Source organism: Taeniopygia guttata, chromosome 4, assembly GCF_048771995.1.
Source record: "Taeniopygia guttata chromosome 4, bTaeGut7.mat, whole genome shotgun sequence".
Classification (NCBI taxonomy): Eukaryota; Metazoa; Chordata; class Aves; order Passeriformes; family Estrildidae; genus Taeniopygia; species Taeniopygia guttata.
The window spans coordinates 26965120-26991450 of record NC_133028.1 but is presented as its reverse complement, the minus strand read 5'-3'; the positions used below and the strand labels follow the sequence as shown (position 1 = coordinate 26991450).

General features: G+C 39.1%; 1 protein-coding gene across 1 annotated transcript in view; it reads right to left on the bottom strand.

Annotated features, from left to right (window-relative positions):
• Positions 1-2006: 2006 nt before the first annotated feature.
• Positions 2007-26331, bottom strand: part of KIT (KIT proto-oncogene, receptor tyrosine kinase) — a 55471-nt gene continuing 31146 nt past the window's right edge. Inside the window, exons 7-21 of the mRNA XM_030271088.4 lie at positions 25803-25918; positions 20497-20611; positions 19086-19279; positions 17897-18003; positions 17678-17804; positions 17315-17419; positions 17117-17227; positions 15319-15469; positions 13428-13516; positions 12966-13093; positions 10111-10233; positions 6383-6494; positions 6194-6293; positions 5459-5564; positions 2007-4343 (exon numbers count right to left, since the gene is read on the bottom strand). Of these exons, the coding sequence (XP_030126948.4) occupies positions 4218-4343; positions 5459-5564; positions 6194-6293; positions 6383-6494; positions 10111-10233; positions 12966-13093; positions 13428-13516; positions 15319-15469; positions 17117-17227; positions 17315-17419; positions 17678-17804; positions 17897-18003; positions 19086-19279; positions 20497-20611; positions 25803-25918 (1810 nt within the window). The 3' untranslated portion in view covers positions 2007-4217. The remainder of the gene's footprint in view (positions 4344-5458; positions 5565-6193; positions 6294-6382; positions 6495-10110; positions 10234-12965; positions 13094-13427; positions 13517-15318; positions 15470-17116; positions 17228-17314; positions 17420-17677; positions 17805-17896; positions 18004-19085; positions 19280-20496; positions 20612-25802; positions 25919-26331) is intronic.

The following is a 26331-nucleotide window of genomic DNA, read 5'->3' as shown; positions in this document are numbered from 1 at the left end:
AGTGCACAAGAAACATGGCAATTGAAGGTAATTTTCGACCATTACTCATAGTTACAGAAGTTTCTGTAAGCCACAACTGAACTGCAGAGTAGATTATCATACTTTTGTTACAATTTAGGTTCTAAACCAGAAGCTAAAAAGTCTGTGCAACTGTTCCTTCTCCTCTACTGAGACTCAGACCTCCCTAAGAGACAAGTAGGAAGATCCCTAATCCATATACAGGAAGATGGAAACATTTCACTCTCTGGGTTTCAGCCTACAACACACTAGAATTAAGGATGCTGTTGTCCAACTGCTCCAGTGTGAACATTTTGTCCAAGGGTGTGAATGGTTATTCCCTGGTGACTTGGCCCAGGAACATGTCTTCATTTACCTTCCCAAAGACCTATGTAGAGATGTAAAAAAGAACCAGAAACAAAAAATATGTGGTGGTGGTGCATATGATACTGATCACTAACTCCATATAAACCCTAGTGTTCCCATGATCTTTCCTCTTCTCTCCCACAGAGCCTACAAGTATTTTCTTTTCTAGCTAGTAAAGGACAAGTCACTAGCAAGTAGAGGACAAGTCACTCTCTAATGTTCAGTGTAAGAGGGGGATTTGCTTTTCTACTTCTGGCCGAGTACATGTTACAGGTGAGATTCACCAAGGTGCCCTTGGCTGGTTGCAGAATCACAGAAAGGTTGAGGTTGTAAGGCAGGGCATCTGGCCCAACTCCCCTGCTTAAGGAGGGACACCTAGAGCCCCTTGCCTGGGACCATGTCCACAGGGTTTTTGATCATCTCCAAGCACAGAAACCTCATAATCTCTGGGACAATCCGTGCTAGTGCTTAGTCACCCTTACACTAAAAAAAAAGGTATTTCCTGATGTTGAGGGACATTTACACATTTCCATTTGTGCCCAGTGCTTCTGGTCCTGTCACTGGGCACCACTGTGAAGAGCCTGAACCAATCTTCTGCACTCTCCCTTCAGGCATTTGGTCCATAATAGTCCATGGCCCTGATGGTCCATGATGACAATATGGTGCTGGTTGCTCTTTATAGCTGAGTACAATAATGCTTTGAAGACATATTAAATGTCAGTATGTGCTTTTCCATGAAAGCTATTGCTTAGAACTGGCAATAAAATAATTCAGAAGGAAATGGTTTTGACCATGAGCAGGAATGGATGTAGTGATCACTGCAAGCCTTGTAGTGAAAAAATAAGAGCAAAATTTTTTTCCAAAAACAGAGATGCAATATCCTAGGGTGTTTCATTTCAGGAAAATAAAATTAATGGTGTGCTAACCAAATAAATACATAAAATAGCTCCTTTGGTTGTGCTAAATGAGAATTCACAAATTATTTGTGCAATTCAGCTGCAGGAATCCCTCAGTGTGAATTCTGCTTGAATGTGGGGGTGGACAAGATAGGAAAAAGAATGGTTCCATATAAGATACCATCTTGGTGTCTTCTGAAGCATTATTAAAAACAATGAAAATGCCAATTGTAACCAAGCTTGTACCTCATGGCCCCTGACAAAACTAGGTTATAATTCCCTTAATTAGTTTTAACAAGCCAAGTAAAGACCTATGTGGAAGAAAAAAGAAAAAAAAAAAGGAAGCTGTTTTACAAAGGAAGCTGAAGAAGGGGAGCTTGCCAGTCCAGCATGAGCCTCATGCCAGCCCGAAAGAAGGGCCAAGAGCATGTACATTTTTTTAAACAATATTCAGCATCACTGCAGCCTTTGAGTGGCTCCAACTGCCTCTTGCAACCATCTCCTTAGCAATACCGAGAGATCTTAATTTTAAATACTATTCATGACACACAGACTGCACCAACAGTCTACAAGATCAACCTTCTAACTGCAATTTTTTTCCAGAACAAAGTTGCATTGGAATTTTCAAGTATTTGTCCCACATATTCACAGGAAAAGAACTCACATAGCAAATAAATTCTTTGGCATGTATTTGCAAAAATGTTTCAGAATGCCAGACTTGACCTGTGTGTGGCCAGACAATGAGGCTTTGCTTCAACTCAGGAATTTATTAAGACTTAACATGAAAATATTCAGTTTTAACATAATACACATCGTTAGCATTTGAATACATATTTACAGATTTATTTGAACTTTTCTTAACTGCAATTCTACAACTGAGCAACATATCTATAAGTGTTTCATAAACTTTCAAACACTTACATATTTATACATATAGTTTTTGCATATATATATATAAAAATATTTTTGAGACTCGAGGACTGAGGATAGTCAAAAGGACATTATTGCTACATTTCCATATTTACAAAAACAATGCATAAACCCATTCAAAACACCAAGCCATTGCAAAGTAAGTTTCAAAACCCCCAAATTATAAAAATATAAATTTCAAGAACGAAAAAACCCAAACCTCTTTCAGCTAAGTGTCTGTAAAGTACCGAGACATAGATAACAACTAGTTTGTCTACAGTTGCTCCAAAAGCCAACACGTTACAAAAGAGCTTTTATAGCATAAAACTGAAAATGCTCAACAACTAGTATGCATAAGAGTGCATCCAAACAAATGGCTAACTTTGGAAAGGTGCAACAGCCTAAGTAAGTTCAGTGCAAATGGCTAATTTTTTTCTTTAACTCTGAAAGACAGATTCCTGTAACAATAAACCAAATGCACAGTCATAGAAAGAGTGTGGTACTCAATGTAACCCAAAATATACTACCAGTGTGTGTATTTACATTTACCTTGTATTTGGGCAGTTAGATACACATTTGAATTGCATGTAAACTCAACCAAAATCCTAGTAAAGTAAGTTACAGAGTGCTTAAGTGCATTGTAAATAAATAGGTACTCAAGTAGTACTCTGCCTCTGAGAAATACTTCTCTCAATGCCTTCACTTAATTTTAGGGGTCAGAAACAAAGGAAGAAAAGAACCAGCAGTGTTCCTGGTGGGAAGAAAAGGGGTTAGAAAACACTTTTAAGCAAAATCCTTGGCTCAACAGATGCTGACCCCAAAGCTTCATGTCTATCAAAGAAGAATGAAAGGATTCTTTCTTTTATGCCTTTTATAAATTTGGCACTTCTCAGTTAGACTCTTCTTGATTATCATCTCCGGACTACCAGAGAAACAGCTTGGGGTGGAGGAGAATAGCCCTTTCCAGTTAGCACTATCCAAGACTGCCTGTGGGAAAGATTCACCTGGGTAGGACAAGATAAAGAAAGGGCCCCCAGGAGAGTATTATTTTTCTCTGCTCTCCCTTAGATAAGATGACTCGTTAAACGGCCTCTTCTCCAGACACAGTTTACTGGAAGCAGCCTTCCTCCTCTTTTTTGATCAATTTGGCAGGACCCACCTATCTCTGGTGAACACTTTTAGACGCAACTATTAGCAAAATGAATGTCAAAGTCTTTGAGCACCCCAGGCAGAGGACCACAGAAGCAGTTCAGGCTCCATGGTGGAGTGAGACCCAGCAATGGGCAGCTTCATCCTGGCAGGGAATGCACAGGTGGAAGTAGTGCATATATCCATGGAAACAGTGCAACTGGTCTGCAAAGGTGACAGCACAGGTGGTAAATGAAAATTAAAATCCATGCTCTTCCTCCCTTTCCTCTGGTTTAAACCCCAGAGCTCCCAGGAGGGTTTCTAGCTGTGCAGATTTGAAAAGTCTTGGTTCCTTCACCTCTTTTTCCCAGGTAAATACAGCACCCTTATTGGCCTCCAACCTATGATACCTGCCTGGGAAAGCCTCTCAGGCTTGGTTGGATGTGAAAAGGGTTTTTAAAAAACATTAACTTAATACTTGTTTATTTTGCAACTTCAGAAAAACAAGATTAACTAGAAAATTACTGTATGCATTCCAGGCACAGATCCAGAGACGAATCACTGCGGATTTGGTTTGATCTACAGTCATCCAATTCCAAACAGTCATCCAATTCCACACCCTGGCTTATGATTTCTTTTGTTGGTTGTTTTTTTTTCCTTCACATCTGGCTCTCTACTGCAAATACACACAATATAGCGAAATATATACAGCTTCAATTAACACTGCAATGATGCCTGTAACCGTGCTCAGCAGATTAAGTTTATGTATAACAGTGCATGGTAAAGGACAGTATTACAACAACGTTTCAGCTACACAGTGGTAGAAGTGAGTAAAAGAAAGAGAAATTACTGAAGTTGTCCCTCTCTCAGCCCCTTCACAATACAGCTAACACATCTGGTCTCCTCTTCTTCATGTGCCACTCAAACATCTTCGCGTACCAGGAGAGGCTGTGTAGAGGAAGCGCTGCTGCCCACTGAGTTAATCCTCACCGAGTGATCTGGAGCATTTCCTTGACTGGAAGGTGGGGTTGAGAAGTTGGCATAAACCTGCAGAAGCCAAAGACTGCTGTCAATACTCTGCAGACTGCTCCCTTCACACATTCTTGGAGAGCATTCCTTTCTTAGCCTTTTCCCACCGTGTACTACACACTGCTGTGGAGGGGTTCCAGCTCAGAAGCTTTTTTGCAAATCAAAACAGTATCAAAAGGTCTTGGGCTTAACTACTACTTTAAATAATCATGAAGCTCCATCTCAGTTACTAAAAACACTGTAGCTTCCAACTGCATGCCAAATTTCAGCTGAGCTCAAAAAAAAAAAAAGCTCAGGTTATTACTGAGCTCCCTCAGAAATCTCACTAATAATTCCTTCAGATTCTTGCTTTTGTTTTAGTAATGCCTGCACCTGCCAAAAATACACAACAGGATGCAATTGAACACCAGCAGCTTTCAGTTTCCTCTTTTCTCAAATTGTCAGGAAGCCATGTACTCTCTGCCCAAACGAGGCATCCAGAAGGTAAAAGGAAGCCGTATTTTTAAATCAGGTTTCAACACACTTTTGTAAACCCTAGTAACACACAAAGTTATGGAGAGAAAAAAGCCAAGTTTAGGATGTGCCTCCAGTTTTTCTTTGGACAGTTTTTTCCAGTTGCCTGCTCAGAATAAGCTTTCACTATGGAATGGTTGAAAGAAAAGCACATACAGTTTGTCACAACGTACCTCCAAGGTTATGCAAATGGTATTAGGGGAGGCAAGTGAGAAGATACAGAAGAGCACCAAAAGCTCCACCCTTTCACCCAATGGCTTTCCTAATAAAAACTAATTATGCTTTATTTCTGAGATGTTTCCCAGATTAACAGAATTTTTCATAGTTTAGGATAAGATGAATTTGTGCAGTACCGTTGCATTTTGTAGCATCAAAATTGTTGTGACAGGTCTATCGTGAGTGAGAAACATCAGTAATGCAAAAAATGTTCAGTAGCTAATAAGTGTTGGGTATGGGCTTAGATAGATACTGTCTAATGGAATAGCCCAAACATCACTCCTATGACCCACACTGATGCTGCAAAGCTACATAAGCAATACTAGAAATGCACTGCCTGGGCTCTTTGCTTCTCAAAGCTCTAGTGTGACATCTTGCTTGAAACTACTTAATCCATAACTTACCCGGGGGGCATTTTCTGAAAGCTGCTGCTCTATCATCTGTACAATTTGTTTAAATGTGGGTCTCTGTAAGGGATCAGCATCCCAGCAACTCTTCATTATGTCATACCTGTAAAGATACAAAAATTAAACACTGCTCATGAAGAAATCCTTAGTTCTTATCTCTCTTGCATCATTATTTGCAACAAAAGTGTTGCATCTTTAAATGACTTTAAGAACAGGAATGGTGCTGCTAACACCTGTGTTTGTGACAACAGAGAGCTCACCACTAATGGGAGGCTCTGGACACAGTGTTCTTTGACAGCTTGTTAAATGCCAATCCATTTACAAAATAGTGAATTAGGAATGTCTCATAAAGAAGATCAGTAGACAGTCCTCTTGCTGTCAGGAAGTACAGCACAAATGCAGATGCTGTACAGTCTGGTGATATATATCACTGACTTTATCTGAAGTAAAAATGTTTAATTATGTTCTGTGATCTGTCAATAATTTATTGACAGAGAGCAGGTGCCATGACAAAGTGATCAGATGGCACAAGCCATGAGCGTATTTCATTGCTTGTAACAACACAGGCATGTATTCTGCTAGTTAGAGTACATGAATTATTTAAAACATGAAAAGAACTTTAAAAAATGACAGTGGGACAGTGCAATGAGCCTTATTGCAAGAACAGAAGCTTCCCTTTCTTCACATCTTTACTGATGTTTGGATGATTGGAGGTGCTGGCTGTTCACTTACATTTCAGGTGGTGCACACTCAGGGCTGAACATTCTGTATCCCTCTTTGATCATTTTATAGAACTTGGAGTCCACGGGTATCCCTGGATAGGGGCTGCTTCCTGTTGAGAGAGCAGGTGAGCAACATGATTTCTGCATCCACAGTAAACCCCAAGATGAAACAGATATGAAGTACACATAGGGAGCTTACCTAAAGAAAAGAGCTCCCAAAGCAATATCCCATAAGACCAGACATCACTCTCAAAGGTGTAGACACAATTGAAAATACTTTCAGGTGCCATCCACTTCACAGGAAGACGAGCCTTTCCAGGGAAGAGGGAAAAAATTATGAAAATGGACATAAGGAATAAAGATTCGACAAAGTAAAATAAACTTGTTCTGGTTTTTATGTGCATTAAATATTTTTTAAATCTAGAAGCACCCAACCAAAAAAGAAACTTTTAGCATTTTAGAATCTCCAAGTGCTGCATTTCTAGTGATCCATCTTTCTGTGGGTCTACCAAGCTAATAGTGTTCCTTGCACTCTGACTTTCTGAATACTGTTTGACTCCTTCTTTCTAGTTAATAAATGATATCAGGAAGTCAGAGGAAAATCATATAAGTGGTCATGGCATGGTTCCTTAAGCACATAACCAAGTCTACTTTGGTGGACTGGCTAGCACAGGCAGACATATAAGATTCACATGGTCGAGATGCTTCAAGGCTTTAGTCAACACATCTGTATTAACTCCTCAGTCTATCAGCAGAAAAAATAAAATTCAAATTAAAGTAATATATATTAATATATATATATTGGGCAGAAGTGTTGATCTGCTGGAGGGAAGGAAGGCTCTGCAGAGGTACCTGGACAAACCGAATTGATGAGCCAAACCAATTGTATGAGGTGCAAAAAGGCCAAGAGGTGGATCCTGCCCTTGGGTCCCAACAAGCCTATGCCTTGCTACAGGCTGGGGGATGAGTGGCTGGAAATTTGTCCAGCAGAAAAGGACCTGTGGGTACTGGTGACAGGGGCTGAACAGGAGCCAGTGAGTGCCCAGGTGGCCAAGAAGGCCAATGGCACCCTGGCCTGTGTCAGCAATAGTGTGGCCAGCAGGACCAGGGCAGTGATTGTCCCCCTGTACTAGGCACTGGTGAGGCTGCACCTCAAATCCTGTGTCCAGTTCTGAGCCCCTCACTACAACATTGACATTTAGGTACTGGAGTGTTTCCAAAGAAAGGCAATGAAGGTAATGAAGAGTCTGGAACATAAAGCCCTACAGGGAGACGCTGAGGGATCTGGAGTCATTTATCCCAAAGAAAAGGCGGCTGGGGGAGATCTTAGCGCTCTCTGCAGCTGCCCAAAAGGAGGCTGTAACAAGGTGGGGATCTGTCTCTTCTACGCAAGTGACAGGACCACAGAAAATGGCCTTGGATGGTGCCAGGAGAGGTTTGGATTAGATATTAGGAAAAATTCTTCCCCAAAAGGCCTGTCAAGCTTTGGAACAGGCTGCCTGGGGAAGTGGTAAGTCACCATCCCTGGACATATTTAAAAGACGTGTTAGATGTGGGGCTTAGAGAAATCATTTAGGGGACTTGGTAGTGCTGGGCTTAGCAGTTGGAGTGAATGATCTAAAAGGTTTTTTACCACCTGAACAATTCTATGCTTCTGTGATTTTTTTATAAGTTTGTGTGGGTATAGAAAAATCCCTTACGAATGCTAACTGGAGCAGAAGAAAGGACACAGGAAGCCTTTGCATTTGCTTCCTTCCTCTCCCTCATTTGCCCTTTCCTTGTCTGATTGTAGGAGCTGGTCAGACCTCTGTCCTAAACACTCTTCCTGCTTTGGAAGAAACCAGACCTCTTTCTTCCAATGATCAGAGGGCTTGAACACATCTCATGTGAAGAAAGTTTGAAAGAGCTGGGGTTTCTCAGTCTGGAGAAGGGAGACCTCACTGCATCCTATATAAAGAGGACTTATGAGAAAAGATGGAGAGAGACTTTTTACTGGGGCCTGTGATGACTTAACAAGGAAAAGTGGTTTTAAACTGAAAGGGCATGGATTTAGATTGGAAACAAGGAAAAAGAACATTATAAGGATGGTGAGACACTGGAACAGGTAATCCAGAGAGGTTGTGGATACTTCATTGAGGCAACATTTCCGACACCGGAGAAGGTCAGACTGGATGGCGCTCTAAGCTACCTGATCTAATGAAAGATGTCCTTGCCCATGGCAGAGGGGTTGGACTAGATGATCTTAGAAGGTCCTTCCAACCCAAACCATTCTATGATTCTGTGATTCTATGAACTTGGGAAATTTCAAGGATAACCTAGACAAATAAAACTCAATTGCACACTTCCCTCCTAAGCTGCTGGTCTAAACTTCCTACTCCCAGGACCCTTTATGATCAGTCAGCTCTTGACCTGACCTTGAGCCTGAAAGTAGCTTGGTTACACTAAATGCTACTCAATATTTTGTCACAGTAGGCATTCATTAATTGTTTCAGTTCCTATTGCTCCCTAACCTGAACTTCTAGGCAACCAGTGGCTGGTACTGACGTTGTTTTGAAGAAAACCAATAAACCTGTATGTCTCACAGCCTAAAATAAGGATGCTGTAGGTATCTGAGACATCAAGGCCTGCTGGGTAACAGCACTGCAGCATATTTATGTCACACCTGAGGTACCATGGATTGACTGAAGTTAACTGAGTGGCAAACCCCTTTGGTGAGAGATGCTCAGGTGTGGGATTTTCTCCCTTTATCAGCTTGCCAAGGCCAGGACAGGTAAGCTTCAGATCATGTGTTGTCAAGCCCCTAAGTAATGACCAGCCCCTCATCATTAAGATCATGAAAGCCCTCAGCTGAACTGGGAACAAGGGCTGCCTTGCTGAACAGGGATCTTCTCCTTTGAGAAACAGTGCAAGTGAAAGCATATGTACTCTGAAGGCAGCAGCTGGCTGCACCTATTTGACACAGACTTAAAACATTAAGCCAGGCAGCATAAATCAGTTTGAGATGCAAAATACCTATACTTCATAAACACTTCCCCAGCTTAACCACAGAGAAGCTCGATTTTCTTTTGTAGTAGGGCTCTTTTTACTGCACTGGCACTTTAAAGGGGACCGCAAGTGCTGCCAAGGTAATCTGCACCACTTCAAAGTGCCTTTGTACCCCTCCAGAGGTTTAATAGGTACTTGTGAGGTTGGTACTCTTCTACATGGGAGGTTTTAAACTTTTCTCATCAAAATATAGTGTCTTGTTCCAACCCTGCTACAGGATTTGAACCACAGCTTCAAACTAAAATGGTCTTTGTAACACATACAAGGTTATGATATCTATATTGAATCAGAGAAAACCAAGATGTTTTTGCCTCCCACTGATGCACTAATCAGTAAATTCATGCTTTAGTTTTCATTGTCTGAGTGCTCCCTTACAGAAAAGGATAAGCTAAATAAAACCCTAATTATTTAGGTATTTTTAAAATAAACTATTTCAATAATGGACAAATAGTGCAATGCCCAGGGAAAATGTTTCCAAATAATTCCAAAATTTAGGACTGGGATACTAGAGTATTTCCATGTCAAAAATAGCAATTACTTACAGAGCAGTACCTTTGAGTATATTCATGTATAATAAGAAGACTGGACATTATATTGGTGCAGCAAAAACATTTCTTCCACTACAATATACATTCAGGTATGAGCACATATTTTCCAGTATAACAAGTATAAACCAAGGATTTTGTCAGCACACACATCTATGTCAGAAATTTTCTCCCCTAGCCAACATGGAGATATATATATATATATATATATATATATATATACCAGAACTGGAAAATCCAGATTTCCATCTAACTAAAAAAGACTTTTATTTGCAGATCAAGACAACGGGAACTTGCTTAACTTAAAACAAGTGCATTAAGTATCATGTATACTTACATTTCCTTTGACCACGTAATTTGAGTCATTCCTTATATCTCTTGCCAGGCCAAAGTCACAGATTTTAGTAATTCGACCATGAGTTAGAAGAATATTTCTTGCGGCCAGATCCCTATGAATGCACTAAATAAAGGCAAATAAACAAAACTAGTTGATAATATCCCTAATAGGCTTGGTTATGTGTTTACTTAGCTGTGTAACTTACTGTATTATACATTTTAAGGCAAGCTGTAAATCACAATGAAGCCATGTGCTAATAACCTTACTCAGATAAGTAAACATTCTGATGTTGCATATTTACAATAATAACATCAATACACAGTAATAAGGTTGTCTATGCATTTAGTTTAGAAAATACCAGTTGCAGTCATTGAATTTTGCAGTGTTTCACATTCTCAGCTAAAATTTAATGTAATTTTTTCTGATTTATCAAAATCATCACTTGTTTACTAATACAGAACAAAGTAGAGGGAAAATGTGTTTTGTTTCCAAAATAGTCCCAATATTCTATTAAGTAGCTATTGTCATTTATATAGAAGTGCTGAAAATCTGAAAACAGGGAAATTATGCTAACAACTTCAAAGCACACAAACACAGAAACTGAATCCTATAACAGAAATAATCATCTGGAAAGCTGAATTATTAAGTACCTACAAGAGCTTAAGCAGACTTAAGTATTTTAAAATAGTGGAAATTCTCACATGCCAGTATCTTTCAATGGATGGTCATTCAGTGACCTAACCACCTTATATTCCAGTTTTTACTTTAGAAGTGGGCATGTGTTGGTAACTGTAGTTCCAGAAGGGTGCCTGAGTTTCCCAGCAGCTGTGTTTCTTTGTATAAAACTGTGGAGCTCATGTGTGTTTGTTAGAGAATGGAGGTGATTCTCTAACAAAATGATTTCTTCTTTCATCTGGAAAGATAAGTATTAAGCTTCAGCTTTACTGATGGTATTTAGCATGCAGGCCACAGCTGTTTAAAAAATAACTGAAGACAGTGCAATTTTTCTTTTTTCCTTGGAATACAGAACTTTTGGAATTTCTAACCAAAAAATGACCTAAAATATCAAAAGTTATGAAAATCAAGCTGAGAAAATAACTGCAGATTGCACAAGTAACTTAATGTCTGTCCCTTTAGCATGCTTATACAAGGAATGATTTTCAGTAGTTCCACTCTTTTGGTAGACTCTCATTCACTTCTGTATACAATGCATTCTTCACTTCGCATATGTACAGCTGTCATACAGCAATGAAGCAGTAAGTTGAAGGAACAGCCAAGAGTCAGTATGGCTCTGCCTTGCTCCTCCAGAATCAGTGCAGTTTGCATTGAACAGAGACTTTGTCCAAGGGAGGAAGCTCTGTCTTACGATTAAGGCACCGAGTGCTTAAGGCAGCTGTCCTCCCAGAACAAGCTCCTATCTCGACTCCTGCACAGCCTTGACAAGTAGTACAAGAGCAGCTGGGTATTCTGTGTGCTGCGTGCTGGTCTTCATGGACCCTCCAGCCTCAGGCATGTGAGGCAATCTGAGGCACCTTGCCTCCTTGGGAATCTATCTACCAGCTCACCCATGGCAGTCTGCATTAACTAATTTAACTGCTGGAGCCAAAACAGTGTAAGTATACAACAACTGAAGAGGACCAGTAACACATTAGTGCACTTGCAGTTTAACTCTGTGATATAGGTGTTAACTCGGCCCTGCAAAAGCAATACTGCTCATTACTTCCCATCCTCAAGGTGAGGTGATTTTACATTCTTTATTGCCTTTGCTATTTAATGCCACTGTGTCTGTAAAAATGGAAGGACTATAAAGAAAAAGTCACCAGCAATAATACATAGTGAATCCGGGGGCTACTCTTTAGGATAACAGAAGAAATAAAGAATGTCTGTGCTAAGCACTACATGGTCTCAACAGTGAAGGATGCGGGAGTGTGGTGAATCTGTGTATCATCTGTAATATGGTATGTTTGCATGTTCAGGCCTGTTTTGAATGTGTTGATAGATGAAAAATTAACGGCTTATGCTTTGTTTTGGAAGAAAGAACAGTGGGAGAAAAAACACAAGTGCAAAAACAAGTTTTAATGTGCACTTTCCTCAGAGCAGAGTTCGAGACAAATTTCCCAATAGTAACACAGGACTCCAGGATTGTCTTCCTTTCCTTGAATTGCCTAAGTTTGGTTTTACACTTTATTTAAGTTGCACCCATAGTAACTGCATTAGTTATAATGTTTGCATGTTAAATGGCATTTTTGCAATAAAATGTAAGAAAAACCCCAGGAAGATATTAATTATGCTGTGCTTAAGACTTCTTTATAAATCCCCTTCTGTTATGCGATACCTCTCCTATCAAACCCAGAGGAATGTCTATTATGTTCAGTGTAGCCAATGAAGATTTTTTGTGGGTCTCTCACCTGATCTTATCTTTTCAGAAAATTAAAAATTAAGACATCTCCTGTGAATTAAGCCATGCTTACAAAAAAGAGCACACAATGTGATATCTCCCCTGTTTAAGGCAGTATTCTGCATGAGAGAAGTAGCAAGTGCAATATTTTTTAAAACTCATGCAAATAGACACCTTTGCACTGATTCAACTACCCTCAGCAGTGGATATGCAATAGCACTGCTTTGCATTGACTTCTGTCTTAGGGGATATAAAACATCACTTTTGGCCAGTAAGCACAATATACAACTCTAGCACCATGTAAAGTTTCAGGTATGGGAGGGAGCCTATCAGTTTGCAGTGCTTGGTGAAAAGAACATTGAAATATTCAGCATTTAAACACACAGATCACATTAAAACACTGAAAGTGACAAAACATCTACGGATTCTGCCAATCTCTGAAAAATTCTTAACTTACGTTTTTGGAGGCAAGGAAGCTCATGCCCTTTGCCACCTGGTAAGAAAAGCTTAGCAGATCTTCTACATCTAAAGCAAGTTCATCATCTTCTGGCATAGAAAGGGCAACATCCTGATCAGTGTAGGATCCTACAAAATGTAAACAACAACAGCTTTTGAGTTAAGTAAGTGTAATCATGCAGAGTTGTTTTGACATTAAACAAAACAGTAATTCTAGTAACTACCAGTCTAGAATCACATAAATAGCCCATCACCAAAAAATAAAAATAATCCTGATACTCCATTTAAGTGTGAAGAAATTAAAATTACAGCACATTGTTCTTTTTCAAGCCTTCTCACATCAATTACTGAGTTTTAAGTGTCCTTGTTCATAAAAGACAAATATGCTAAAACTGAACAAATCCATAAAGCCTGTTTTCCTGCACTCCCATCAGCAAACAGAATTCCTTGTCACTGAACTCACCAGACTTCACAGGTCGTTTTTTGTCAGCCTTTGGTGGGACTGCATATGACACTCCTGGTTTCATGTCCATGTACTCATTGGCAACATCACTGTAGAGGCAGCAGAACAAAAGAAACAAAGTTTAGTGAAAAAGGTCTCAAAAGCTATCCAAACAAAAAGTCAACATCAGGCCAATGTTCTGAATAATTGCTTTACAGATGATCAGTTGACTGGAAATTCATGGGTGTCTGAAAAAAATGAGGAAATGCCTGTACAGAAAGAGAGGTTTGTTGGTACAGTTAATGGTACAACTCAAAGTTTTGAGTTGGCTCAGGTGAGCAAACAAAACCATTCACATAAATACTGTTTATACAGACTTCATTCTCTATAAATTAAGATCCAGATATTTCACAGGATCTGCTAGTGCTTTCTTTTTCTGCTTAGGCCAACTTCTACCAGACTATTTCAGCAGCTCAATTGGCAATTGAAATTCAGAAGACAAATGGTAAAAAATGTTAAATTCAGAAATTCCCAAGTTCCATAGGGGATTCATATGTATTTCAAAAAATCAGTCGAGGCTTGGGACAGCCATCTGCCAGATTCTTTTAAGTTTAAATTTTCTTATTGCTATATATAATTCAAATGTATTCAGATTTTCATACTATGTGGTTTATACAGTTAGGCACCTTTAGAAATGATGGATGTACTTTGGCATTTTTCACTTCATTACCACTAGAATTCATATACTTCCTTGGCCTGAAACATCTGCTTAGTTTAAGAACAATAAATGCAGCCACAGAGCTAACATGGGAAGGAGCAATGAGATCACCAATAGCTTTAGTTACCACCAGAAATATATCTGACATATTCAGCAGCAGAAAATACTAAGATGAGAATTTTGTAAATACTCTGCTGTTAGTAAATAACTCAATTTACAATTTGCAGTTTGTAAACTCAATTTACAATAACTCAATATGCTTAAACAGCAAGATCCCTTCACTGAACAGAAGGCAATGGCAAATTTGGAGGGCAAACACGTCCAATGGCAAATCACAGCCTTATGTTCATCACCCCAGTGGTCCCAACCTCTCTGGGGCATCCCCAGCTACCTATTCATTGCCATGGCACAAACAGCTTCACAGTACTAGGTCTTGCTGGGATAAAGAATTCTTCCAACTTCTTAGGTCTGCCTGCTTCTTTTGTGACTGCCAACACAAAGTAATGGGCCCACTGGGGCAATAAAAAGACTAAAATTTAGAATGAGAAGGTATTTTAATAGGCCCTAGGTTTTGGTAAGCTGTCTTTCACTTTGCAAATGGAAGGAAATCTGCTTGGAAACACCCTTGGAAAGAACTCTGGGATGGTATATAAAACATAGTTAAAAATATACAGATGAATTAAGTACAAGAGCAATCTCAGTCATGACACAGGTTGTTTCACCTCAAAATGCAGTGAGCTGTCAGTGGCAGCCTGCTGCTGACATTTTAAGACATTGGTTTTACTTTGTAAAAAGTCATTTATGAAGGCAGGAATTTGGGAGAACTCAGGGTACTAACAGCCTGACACTGGGGAAAATGTCATTTAAGCTCCCAAATAAGCATTATCAAAGTTTAATAATAATAAATACAAAAAAAATTGGAGCCAAGGAGGTGCATGAAATAACTGCAGAAAATTTGATAAAGAAGAGAAACAAAGAGCGCATACAATCCACTCTGTATATAATGACACTGTTCAAATAAACCACCCTCTGAACAAATAGCCTCTTAATTAAATTGTTTTCTTGTGCAGCAGAGAATCTTCAAAGCCTGCTGCATTAAATGTTTCTCCACACCTCTTATCCCTAATAAACTTTGATTTTGCCTCCGTCCCAATCTTCTAAAAGCGCAAGTACATTTCAGCAGGTCATACTTACGCTGCAGGCTCTGACTGATGCAAAAGGTTCTCATAAACAGCTGCATCTGCGTGTTCTTCATGTTTTGGACAAATAAATGAATCTCGTTTCCGTCTCAGAAAATTTAAGAGATCACCATAACAGCAATATTCTGTAATGACCAGAGTGGGACCTGTAGATGCATGTAAGGTTTAGAAAGCTGGTGAGTATTGCTTTTAAAGCAGAAAACCTTACATAAAGCTAGCATTCAGTGAAGCACACAGGCTGGACTATTAAAAAAATCACACTGTCTAGCACTGTCTAGACTTGAAAAGTTACAGGAAAGTAACCCAGCATATTCCCTTTCACAGATGAACAACTATGGTCCAGATAAAGCTGTGTCCCAATTAATGTTCTGCCCCTCGATTGCATTGCATTGTATAAAAATTCAACAAATAAGTCTTTTTCTCTTTTTTCATGTGATAATGTTTCTGGCCAGACACATCTGTTTGATTTTGCTTGCTTCCTGAAGGAAGTTATTTGTTCCAAACATTAAGAGTAACTCAAGCTTCAAACATTAATCCTTTTGATTCACTTCTGTTTACAGTAGAGCTTCACACTCCTTCAGTAATGTTCTGGAAATGATGTAGAGTGTTATATTCTGCAGTATAATAGGAAAAATCAAACAGAACAGCCCACTGCAACAGAAAACTACATTGCACAAGGTTTTAGAATATTAAAATGAAATCAGAAAAGGAATCAAGTAATCTTCAGCATGGATATTTATAGATCAAATATATGTTTTTTGAGTGAATGACTCCAGCTACAAACATTGACTATATAATTACACTGTGTGTTATTTCATTTCTAAGTTTACTCTGTACCATCATTTCCTAACTGATTTATTTCCATTTTTCTGCAGTTAAAAATTACAGCTTTCACAATAGCAAAAGACGAGTTTGTGGTGTGATTTTCTTACAGACACCACATTTTTTTCCACTGAGAGAGACATGCATTTGGGCCAGTGAGTCAACTTAGTTGGATGCTTAAAAAAAATTGTTTCATCCTATTTTTAAATAATTAATTGTAAGAAATGTTTTGCCCTTGTCTATATGAATTTTCACAGGTTCCTTTTCTTTGAAAAATGTGTAAGAAGCAATACCATCTTTCATATTAAAATGCATACAAATTAAAAATACAAGTTTTTAGCATTCTCTATTGACACTTCAGGAGGTTTTGTAGCTGCAAGTTTTGTAGTTTTATTGTGCAGGAAAACAAACTTATGAAGTTAATACTAATTTAAAACATAGTTGTGCAATACATTCTTTGGCAAATTACTTTTCTCAACTTTCAGCTGCTTAGAATTTGTGCTTTTAATGCTGCCTTAACAGATACATTTGCAGTTTAAACAGAAGGTTGGAAGACTAGACAAGACAAACCTGTTGACTTCACCTTGGATACCAACAAGGAACCAGTTCTCATTAATGAGGAACAGTGTGGTGGAGGTAAAAATTTATACCATTCATTTTGTTGTCTCTCAAGAAGAAAGCACCCAATGGTTCACATGAAAGAGAATAAAAGCAACCTTCCTGTTTAGCTGCAGCTACATTGGTCTTACTACTGTTTTTACAGTAGTAGTTGAGCCTAAAATCTAGATTCAGTAAATCATAGGTGATAATCATGATGATCTGCAACTTGTCTAAGCATGAAATGTAAGATTTTAGGATGAATTTTATCATTTCTACACTTAGAGCTGCACCTTGGATTCTTCCTCACAAAGTTCATCCTCCTGGCAATTAAAAAAGAACAGAAATAATCAATAATCTGCAGATAACCCCACCTCCAACAGTGCAAGCTCCAAGCAGATTCACAATATTTATGTGGTTTCCAAGGTAACTCAGCACTTTGAGCTCTGACATCAAGGCTTCTCTCTCCGTTAAATGGGCACTTGCTGCAAGGCAAAGCACAGCATTCAGTATGTAACACACCAACCAGGTGGAAGAGAGAAAACACAGTGTAGTATACTACAGCAACTTACTTTTCAACATCTTTACTGCTACTGTCATAGCAGCATCAGACTTGAATAAACCATAAGCAGTGGCTTCAACAACTTTTCCAAAAGCTCCAGCGCCAAGGGTTTTACCTAATAAAGCAAACAAAATACTCTGTAAGGACTTTGAGTACTTCTTCCTGTAGGGTTCAACATTTTACTTTATTATATCAAGGTAGCTATTGCAGACACACCTGCTTGCCTTTTGTCCCAAGGCAAGAATGAGCAATTATCACTATCTGCATTATTGTGCAACAACTTTGTGACAAAACCCCGCTGTGTTTAACCAAAGTCTCATATGAGACCTGAAGGTTCCACCTTGTAGATGAAGTTAAATAAATCTAAACTAACCAAAACTCAAACGGTTTCTAGGAAATTCCCATTTGTGATCATACGGAAGTTGTGTTGGATCTATGTAAACATAGTTGTTTCCATTTATTTCTTCAACAACTTTCCACTGAACTTCGTACTTGGGTTTCTGGAAAAGAAAGAGAATGGCTGTTACTAATGAAGACTCAACAAGTAGCTCACACACTTTTTTAATTCAGGCAAAGGGGCTTCTGATTTTACCTGCAAATATATGTACACCAGGATCATGACTATGATGCACATCAGTCCTGCAGCAACTCCAAATGCAGTTAGTAAAGGGGTGAAAAGGGTATGTGTACGGATTTGCTCTAAAAAGAAACAGAAAATTCTCCTAAAAATACTGAACAAGAAAAACTAAATTTAAAAGATGCAAGTGAAAACCTTTCCTTGTCTCTTCTTTGTGAAATACAGTTTGGGATTTTGACTTTCCCAGATGTGCTCCAGGTGTATCAGAATGTCCTTCCTGAATGACCTGTGAGAGATGGAGCTGGCACAGAAACCATGCAGTTTGATGCCTTTGGAATCTCAGCTTCATTAATTCAGGAGGTTTGGCACTCAGATCAGTTAATGCAAGGGGTTTGCATGATCTCAGTCAAGTTAGGTTAAAGAAAGAAGCTTTTATCTGAAGTCCCAAATTCTTCTCTTCCCCTTTGCCCCCCACCTAAATATGATCACTACAGCACACCCTTTACAAGGAGAGGTTGTGGCAAGTAGCGAAGAAATACCATACTACTACAACCCATCTGCCCCAAATCTGGCGTATTTGTTTGTATGTTTTATCTGGGTGTAACAGGAAAAAAAAAAAAAAAGAAACAGAACATTTGGTTTTGCAAAGAAGAGCACAGCTTTACAAATACATTTCAAATCATCTATGTTTTAGTGGGTTTTTCTTCTCCCCCACAAACCTACAAATACCACTACAAAACTCATAAGCCCTTCTGCAGTATGTTGTTGTTACTTCTTTTATAGCAGCAGGACACTTAGGCTCCAGGCAACTTGGGGACTGCATTTTTCCTGAGACATTGTAAAAACCTAAAATAAAATGCAATCTTTCTTCGAAAAAAGAAATGATGGCCTAAATAGTCACAGCAGAAAAACAAGAAAACAAAAGGGAGAGTGGGGGGGAAAGCCAGGGTAATGCTGTAGGTGGTTTTCCTCTGTGATGCATGCAAAGACAGAAGAAACCCACCTACATACTGCACTGCAGAACAGGTGCCATAAAAAGACAGTACTACAATAGTCATTGAAAAATTAAAAAAGACTTTGACAGGCAGAACATGCAACATACTATGTTATCATGTGCACAGTACTGTGAACCTTCTTACAGCTAAACCACTTAAAATCCTTTTCCAGAAAGAGCCACACACCACCCATGTTTTGTGGACATTACCTTTAATAGCAAAGTTGAAGAAAGCAGAGCTCCTGTCCCCATTGCTGGAGGCCTCACAGCACACGGTGCCGGTGCTCCTGAACATGCTGGCATTAATGGTGCTTTCAACCAGGATTCGTTCAAATGACGGTACTGATGAATTTGTGTAACCAATTTTGACATCCATGGGGGATATTGTTGGTGAATCAAAACACCTGGAGAAACAATACTGACAGTTACCTGCAACAGATTGCTACCTGAAATGCCAGACCCACAGAGAACTGAACGACTCTGCAACAAAGGGATTCAGCTGCAAATCTTAACCCTGAAACAGCCTACTCATGGTGTCTCATAGTCTTGCATGTAGTGGGAGAAATGGATACATACACTTAGCCTGGCCCAACTGGAGACCATGATGAGTGAGAATCTCGGGTTTTTGCTGGAGACCATGTCTTTTGGTTAGACATATCTAAGTCTGTAACTTCTCTATGAGTTATATACCATACGACATACATTTTCAATTTCATTGTCAAACAGTTGTGGTCTATTACCCACTTCTGAAAATGTTCCCCAAGGATCATCTTATTACAGCACAACAGAAGTCCATGATATACATAAACACCATTAAGCTTATATGCAGTCAGAAAATAGCTAATTCTTTTCTCTCAAGATATTGCTTCTCCTTCATATGTCATATATTTACTACATGAGCACACATTTAAAATAGTACCTTTTTAAAAAGGTACTATTTTAAACCATTAAGGGAATAACAATTATTTTAGACATAAAACAAATTACAGTGGTGGGAAGGAGACCTGTTACTTGCTAGTATGATATCTATAACCATGGGGGAAGTTAAGCAAAACCTTAAAACTTGCTTCACAGATGCTCACTCATTTTACAGTGAAACTCTACAATCTTCTTATAAACACCTGGTCTTAAAAACATCCAACTTCATTCATAACAACACTGTACTTGTTTACTTGTCATATGTTTCATGTGAACAGAAATCTAATTACATTATGTCTGGAAAAATTACTTTATTACACAATAAAACAAATTATAACAGCCATATTTGTGAGCGATTCTGTGATTGCCATTCTGTGAAATTGCATATAGAACATGTGTCATTTGGGGTCAGGCTAATAAAAGCCATAGCTAGCTTGCAGCAGAAACTTTGGCTTTTACTTTTACACAGCATAAAGTGTTGGTTATTCCCCTTTCAAGGACAGAATATAAAGGAGAAAAATTAAATGTATTCCTGCCTTCTCACAATATACTGTAAAAACTGCAATGCCAAAAGGGATGAGAACCACAATGCAACATTTGAATGTAACTATTACCAAGTCATTCCATGTTCTTAATTTGTAATTAGTAATTGGATGTGTTGCACCTAAAATAACCTTTGGAGACTCTTGTTTACTTCACTTACCTTTGCTCAGTTCCTGGGCAAAAATACCAGTATATGGTAGGGGCTGGGAATCCAGCTGCTACACACTGGAGAACACCATTGCTAAGTATATCCAGAGTGAGAATCTCAGGTTTTGCTGCAATAAAGAAAAACAACAGTCATCCACTAGGGGAACACAGAATGTACACTGCTATTTGCTCTTCACACCATCAGCATGTGAGCCTCATAATCCATGGAATAACTTAGGTGAGCAAGACCTTCTTATTCTCAAGGATGTCTGGGTCTGACCTGCAAAAATCTAACCCCTGTGAAAATATTAGTTCTTACACTGAATGCTTGGGCTGGACATTAGAAGAATGCCTCATCTCCCCATAGTATTTGAGTTGATAAAAAATCCTAAACCATCAAACCCAAGAGCTTAAACAACCCAAAGAAGTGTGTGCTTGGAACAACAGTAAAGTTCCCATTTCTGCACACCATGACTTTACCCATCTGTAGAAAGGACAGTTTCTTCCCAGTTAAAAGCCTACTAAATCTGTCAAACCACATCCCTCTTGAATCTTCACTGTGTATTCAGCATTACCACTGCATCCAGGAAAGGAACTACAATGCAAGGCAACCATGCAGACCTCCTTGACAGAGGACATGCACCCCTCTAACATACTGAACTGCCCAACTGCCTGATTCTCTGGAACACTGCAGGTAGAGGAAGCCAACACTTGGCTGAATGTATTAGCTTTCCAAATGAGAATTGGTGATTGCTCTGGTAGTTTAGAAAGCAATTAATCCAATCAATACCTTCTGTTACATCCTGCACAGGAGTTAGTCCTTGCAGTTGGTTTAGGAGCTCCTGTTTCAAGTATGTCAGGAAACCAGTGCAGTCACTTGGACTTCAGAGTCAGTAGTCCAATGTCATAGGCTTCAGCCAAGAGTACCACCAACACAGTAAGGGCTTTTTCCCTGATGCAACTGCAATTAGTGACCTTACTTCCCTTAACAACCTTAGTTTCCTTGCAAAATCACCTAAACAGAAGTGAACTAAAGAAACTGTGAAAGGCCACATTGCAATGACTCCACTAACCCAATAGATACAAGTTAAGAGCCTATTATCAGTTAATATGGCTTTACAGAAATGTAAGCTGAACTCCTAATTCTAGAAAGTAGTATAGCTGTGCAGACTGCAGTGGAAAAACATAGATTTATTTCAGATAAAAGTAATGTGTGAAGACTGCACGGTGTTAGTTTTTAATGAATATTCTACTCTCTGATTAAATTGGAGTCAACAAAGCACACGTATATTCTCAATCACATACCACCTCCTCGTGACTCATGTTACAGGAACCGAATGTTCTTTCATTTCTAAATCCGCATGTTGTGTTTTATGCAAAACACCAAGAACCAAACATTGTTGAGAAATGTTGAGACTGATTTTCAGCATTACTCATTTGGTGAGGAACTTTCTGAGACCACACAGCATCTCACCCAGCCTCAGTGCTCACACAACACATGTAATTCACGTTTCTGAAATTCCAGTCAAAATGGCTGGATTGTGAAATTGTAATTAGCTAAACTACAACCCATGTGCTATTTGTTTAGATATATGCTGTGGTTTAGGCAACATTACAGCACAATGTAACTCATGAAATGAGAGAACTGAGAAGTCAAATATAAGAGGCATCTGTGCATTAAGCCCTGGAAAAAATACTGTGCCAGAGTTGGTCTGCATGTAACATCTGAAGCTGAGTGAGGGAAACTAAAATGCCTATATTAGTTAGGCTCTTTCCACTGTAAAACCTAGTGCAATAAAAGCCTGTCTACACAAGTCCACATGGACTCATCCTGCAAGACTGAGGAGATGAGAGGCTATGCAGCCCAGACAGAGGGGTCCAGCCTTGGTACTACAGGAAGCTGAGGTGCAGCAGCCTCTGAGAAGTGCTGACCTAAGAGCAGCTCTGCCTGTCATGTACCTAGTGAAGCATTTTGATGTGGCAATTAGCATGATCAGACTCTCCCCACCAGCACTGAGGGCTCCCAAGCCTCCCTGGCTCAGAAATATCAAGGGATGCATTTCACTTGAGGCAGCAAAGAGCCCCCTGCACCAATACCCAAAGGGACTGAGACAGCTGCTACTGCAATCCTCACCGGCTGCTCCTTTGCCAACTCAGGCCATGCATCTCAGCAGCTGCACTCCTTTCTGGCAGCCAGAGCGCCTTCCTCAACCACCAGTGTAGGCACTTCAGGGGATGCTGGAGCAAAGATGGGCTGGCTTTTGCAAACAGATGCCAAGCTGTCACCACGCATCTTCCTTGTAAAAGGGATTTTACTGTGCTAAGATTTTATGACTTGCACTGCCTAATTGCCCCTCCTGCTATCAGACTCCTAATGACTAGATGTTGCTAACTGTTCTGACTTTAAGTCCTTAAATATTCAACATTTTATTACATTGCTCAGCATATATACATACTGTCTTTTCTAATCACGCATTAAATGCCTTAAACTTCTAATTTCACTAAGTTTATTAATTGCTTTTCAACTTTTATTAATGTTGATTCCGAATATATCAAACTACTTATAAGAGGTCACTCATTTTATTTCAATGTTCTGTATAATGGAATTCTGCATTCAATTGCTTTCTATCGCCAGTTTCCCTTCCTTCATTGTTAATGAAGTAAATGTCTAAAAAGTACCATTTAATAGGTATTGTCGGTCATCCCAGACAAAAAGAGAGTTTTTTTCCTGCTGGAGCTACATTTTCTCGATTGTAACAAATTTTTCGCAATATCATGGTGATTCCTCATTGTTTACTGCATAGCTCAATGACAAGAAAACAACTGAGCATGGCTTCGTGGCATCTATAATACCATGACCAGTTTTCTCTTTGCAGCAGGAGCCCTAACTGCATAGATAATGTTTTGTTGACTATAATTAAGCTGAGATATTATTTTGCACTAAATTCAGTTACTAGTTGGAAGATCCCTCTGCTAATTGCTAGATACCATACCTTGCCACTCTGGAGATTTCTACAGTTTCTTAATTGTAATTGAGTACAATATGCTGCTTGTCAAGCTGTAATTTTCTTTTTGACTCCTAATTTTAGATCTGCTTACCTCTATACATTTATTATTAATTACTACACTATTTTAAAAGCAATTTAGTATTGTTTCAGATTAGCATATGCAATTTCTAAATATGTTTAAATCCAAGTGAAGTACTTCTGCACTGGGTTTTTCATGTCGTTATTTATTTACATGAAGACATTCTCCTGATTATGAATCTGTTTTACCTGTTTGGTTATTTTCTGCTGGGTACATGCCCAAGCCAGACATGTAAACATTATGAGCTATATCTAAGTAATTTATGAAAAATCCCTGACAGCAATGTTAGATGAGGACACACCATTAGATCAGGATCTGACCCACCCACACATGACTCACCTTTGGCAGTCACTCTGCTATGTCAAATAATATGGTATATTGTCATGCAGTTTGCATTTCACAGCTAAATGATTAGCATTTTACAAGCCAGTGAAAACCCCTTTTGTAGGGGTTGTTGTTGTTGTTAAAAACAACCCCTAGAAAGACCAATCTTTTAATCTCTCTCTTTCAAAATGAAATAAATGTTTACAGGAGCTTAGTCAAAATGCCAAAAGAAACTTTTTGAGTTAAGTGCATCAAATCCAATTGCTTCAGCCATGACTGCAATCTACCCAGGGCCACAGTGCATGATAGCATGAGCTCTATGAGACTGCTTAAGTGTCCTCATGGCATCCCAAGCCTGAGCTTGCTATTTACATGACAAGTAGTTGAAGAAAGAAGGAAACAGACTTGATGGTTGTATGGACAAGTCATTCAAAAGAACAAAAGTGTCTATGCTCCCTCTTGCCTTGTCCATTCCACTTCTCTATTCCCATCCTGGTCTGGTTTCCTACCCATGAGCCACAGGGATTTTCAGCTTTTACTAAGTAGCACATGCCTCAAAAGCAGCAACATGGAGATCTGCATTGAGAACTGACGCCTGATGATGCCAAGACTGAGATAGTGTTTTTTTAGTTCTTGTGCCCAGACTATAGGCAACCTGCAATTTCTCACATTCCTTCAGAGAAATTACAACTTCTGGCTCAATATTTTGCTCCATTAATCTTTTAAACACTAGAACTATCCCTCATGACTGTGACCCACGCTCACTCACTGAGATAAAGGACATCTGTGATCACCAGTGCCCTTATCTGAGAAATCAGATCTAAGAAACACAGACGGCACAATGCAAGGGTCAACATTCATAGATGAAGAAAGAAATACCAAGTTCTGAAAGGAGCCCAAGTGACATTTCTAGATCCAAACTATGTTGTTGCTAATAGAGATGCTACAAATGTTGATCTTCAATGATAAACAAGAAGAATTCAGAAATTAACAGCAAGGACTTGATGCATTTGTGGAAGTCTTGACAGTCCTCTGCACAAAACTATGCCAGAAAAAGGACACATTGCTGCTAAAGCATAGCAGCAACACAAAAGTGCATTTGTAGGACATTCACTTACTTTCGATACAGTTCCTCTTGCTGGGCTCAAAGTCTCTCTTGGTTTAATTTTCCTTAAGCTTGGGCTTTAGCAGCAGCCAACATTTGTCAGCTGAGTGCATGAAATGCTCTAAGAGGATGGCTCTGCTAAGAACAGGGCGTTCTGAAGGTTTCATTGAATTGATTTTGAAGTTTAGCTTTTGTCTTGAAGAATGCTATTTGGAACTGAGGCCAGTGCTCTGTCTTAACAAGCATGTCCCAGAGATGACAACAAACACATTTGTAAAGCTATGCACATTTCTCTAAAACAATGGTGATTTATACTATTATACAGAAGTATTTAAATGCCAGAAGGCATCTAAATGTGAGTAATTTTCCTGACAAGCTTTCAAACTCTGCATCCAACTCAAACAAATTAAGGACAATTAAAAGCTTAACTTGGTTGCCAAAAATGCAAATTATAATCCCTGTGTATCGTGTTCCACCTCAAATTATAAAAGGTTTATGATACATACTTATTTTTGAGATCATGTTTCCAGGTGCTGCAGGTTTTTTTCTGTATAAACAACCTAGCTGCTCTCTGGTAATCTCTGGAATACATTTGCTAGAATATAAAGTCATGCTGGATAGTAGGTGGATTTGTGTGAGTACTCTGCACTTTTATATCTTGACATTTAGTTTTCCAGCATGTGCTTCACTTCAGAAAGCCTCTCATATGCTGAACCACACTGTGACATCTTGTGCATACATTATGTTGTATAAAATACAATGACTATGATAATGAAATATTTCAGACTGTTCACTTTACTTACTTTTCACATAGACATTAAATGTTACAGAGGAGCTGGCATCAGAGTTGGACACAAAAAATGTGTAAATGCCTCCTTCTGTTCCTTTTAGTCGTGTAAGGTGAAGTTCACTTGTGTAACTGCAAAGAAAAAATTTAAGCATTACTAAGACACGCAACTTGCTCTGAACAGGCAATTGCCTGTTCTAAGGAGAGAATTTTCTGCAGACATCATCCATGCAAACACTCTTATCTTACACTATGATTGCCATTGCACTTCCAACAGCCAGAAGTTTTGCCACTTCTAACACCCAGATGTGTGCCTGTGCGGCAGCTAAGCCTCAGGCTCAGACCGTGCATGCATCACCACCTGCTCCTCTTCCCACTGAGGAAGGAACACAGATTCACAACCTAGGCCACATGTTTTGGTGCTTCACTGGAGTTTTGGAAGGCAGGAGAGAACAGTGCCCAGCAGAAACAAAAGCATAAGCTTTTTTTCCAGAGCACTGGGGTCTGCTGTGGAAGTGAAGGGAGTTTCTGCACATAACCAACCT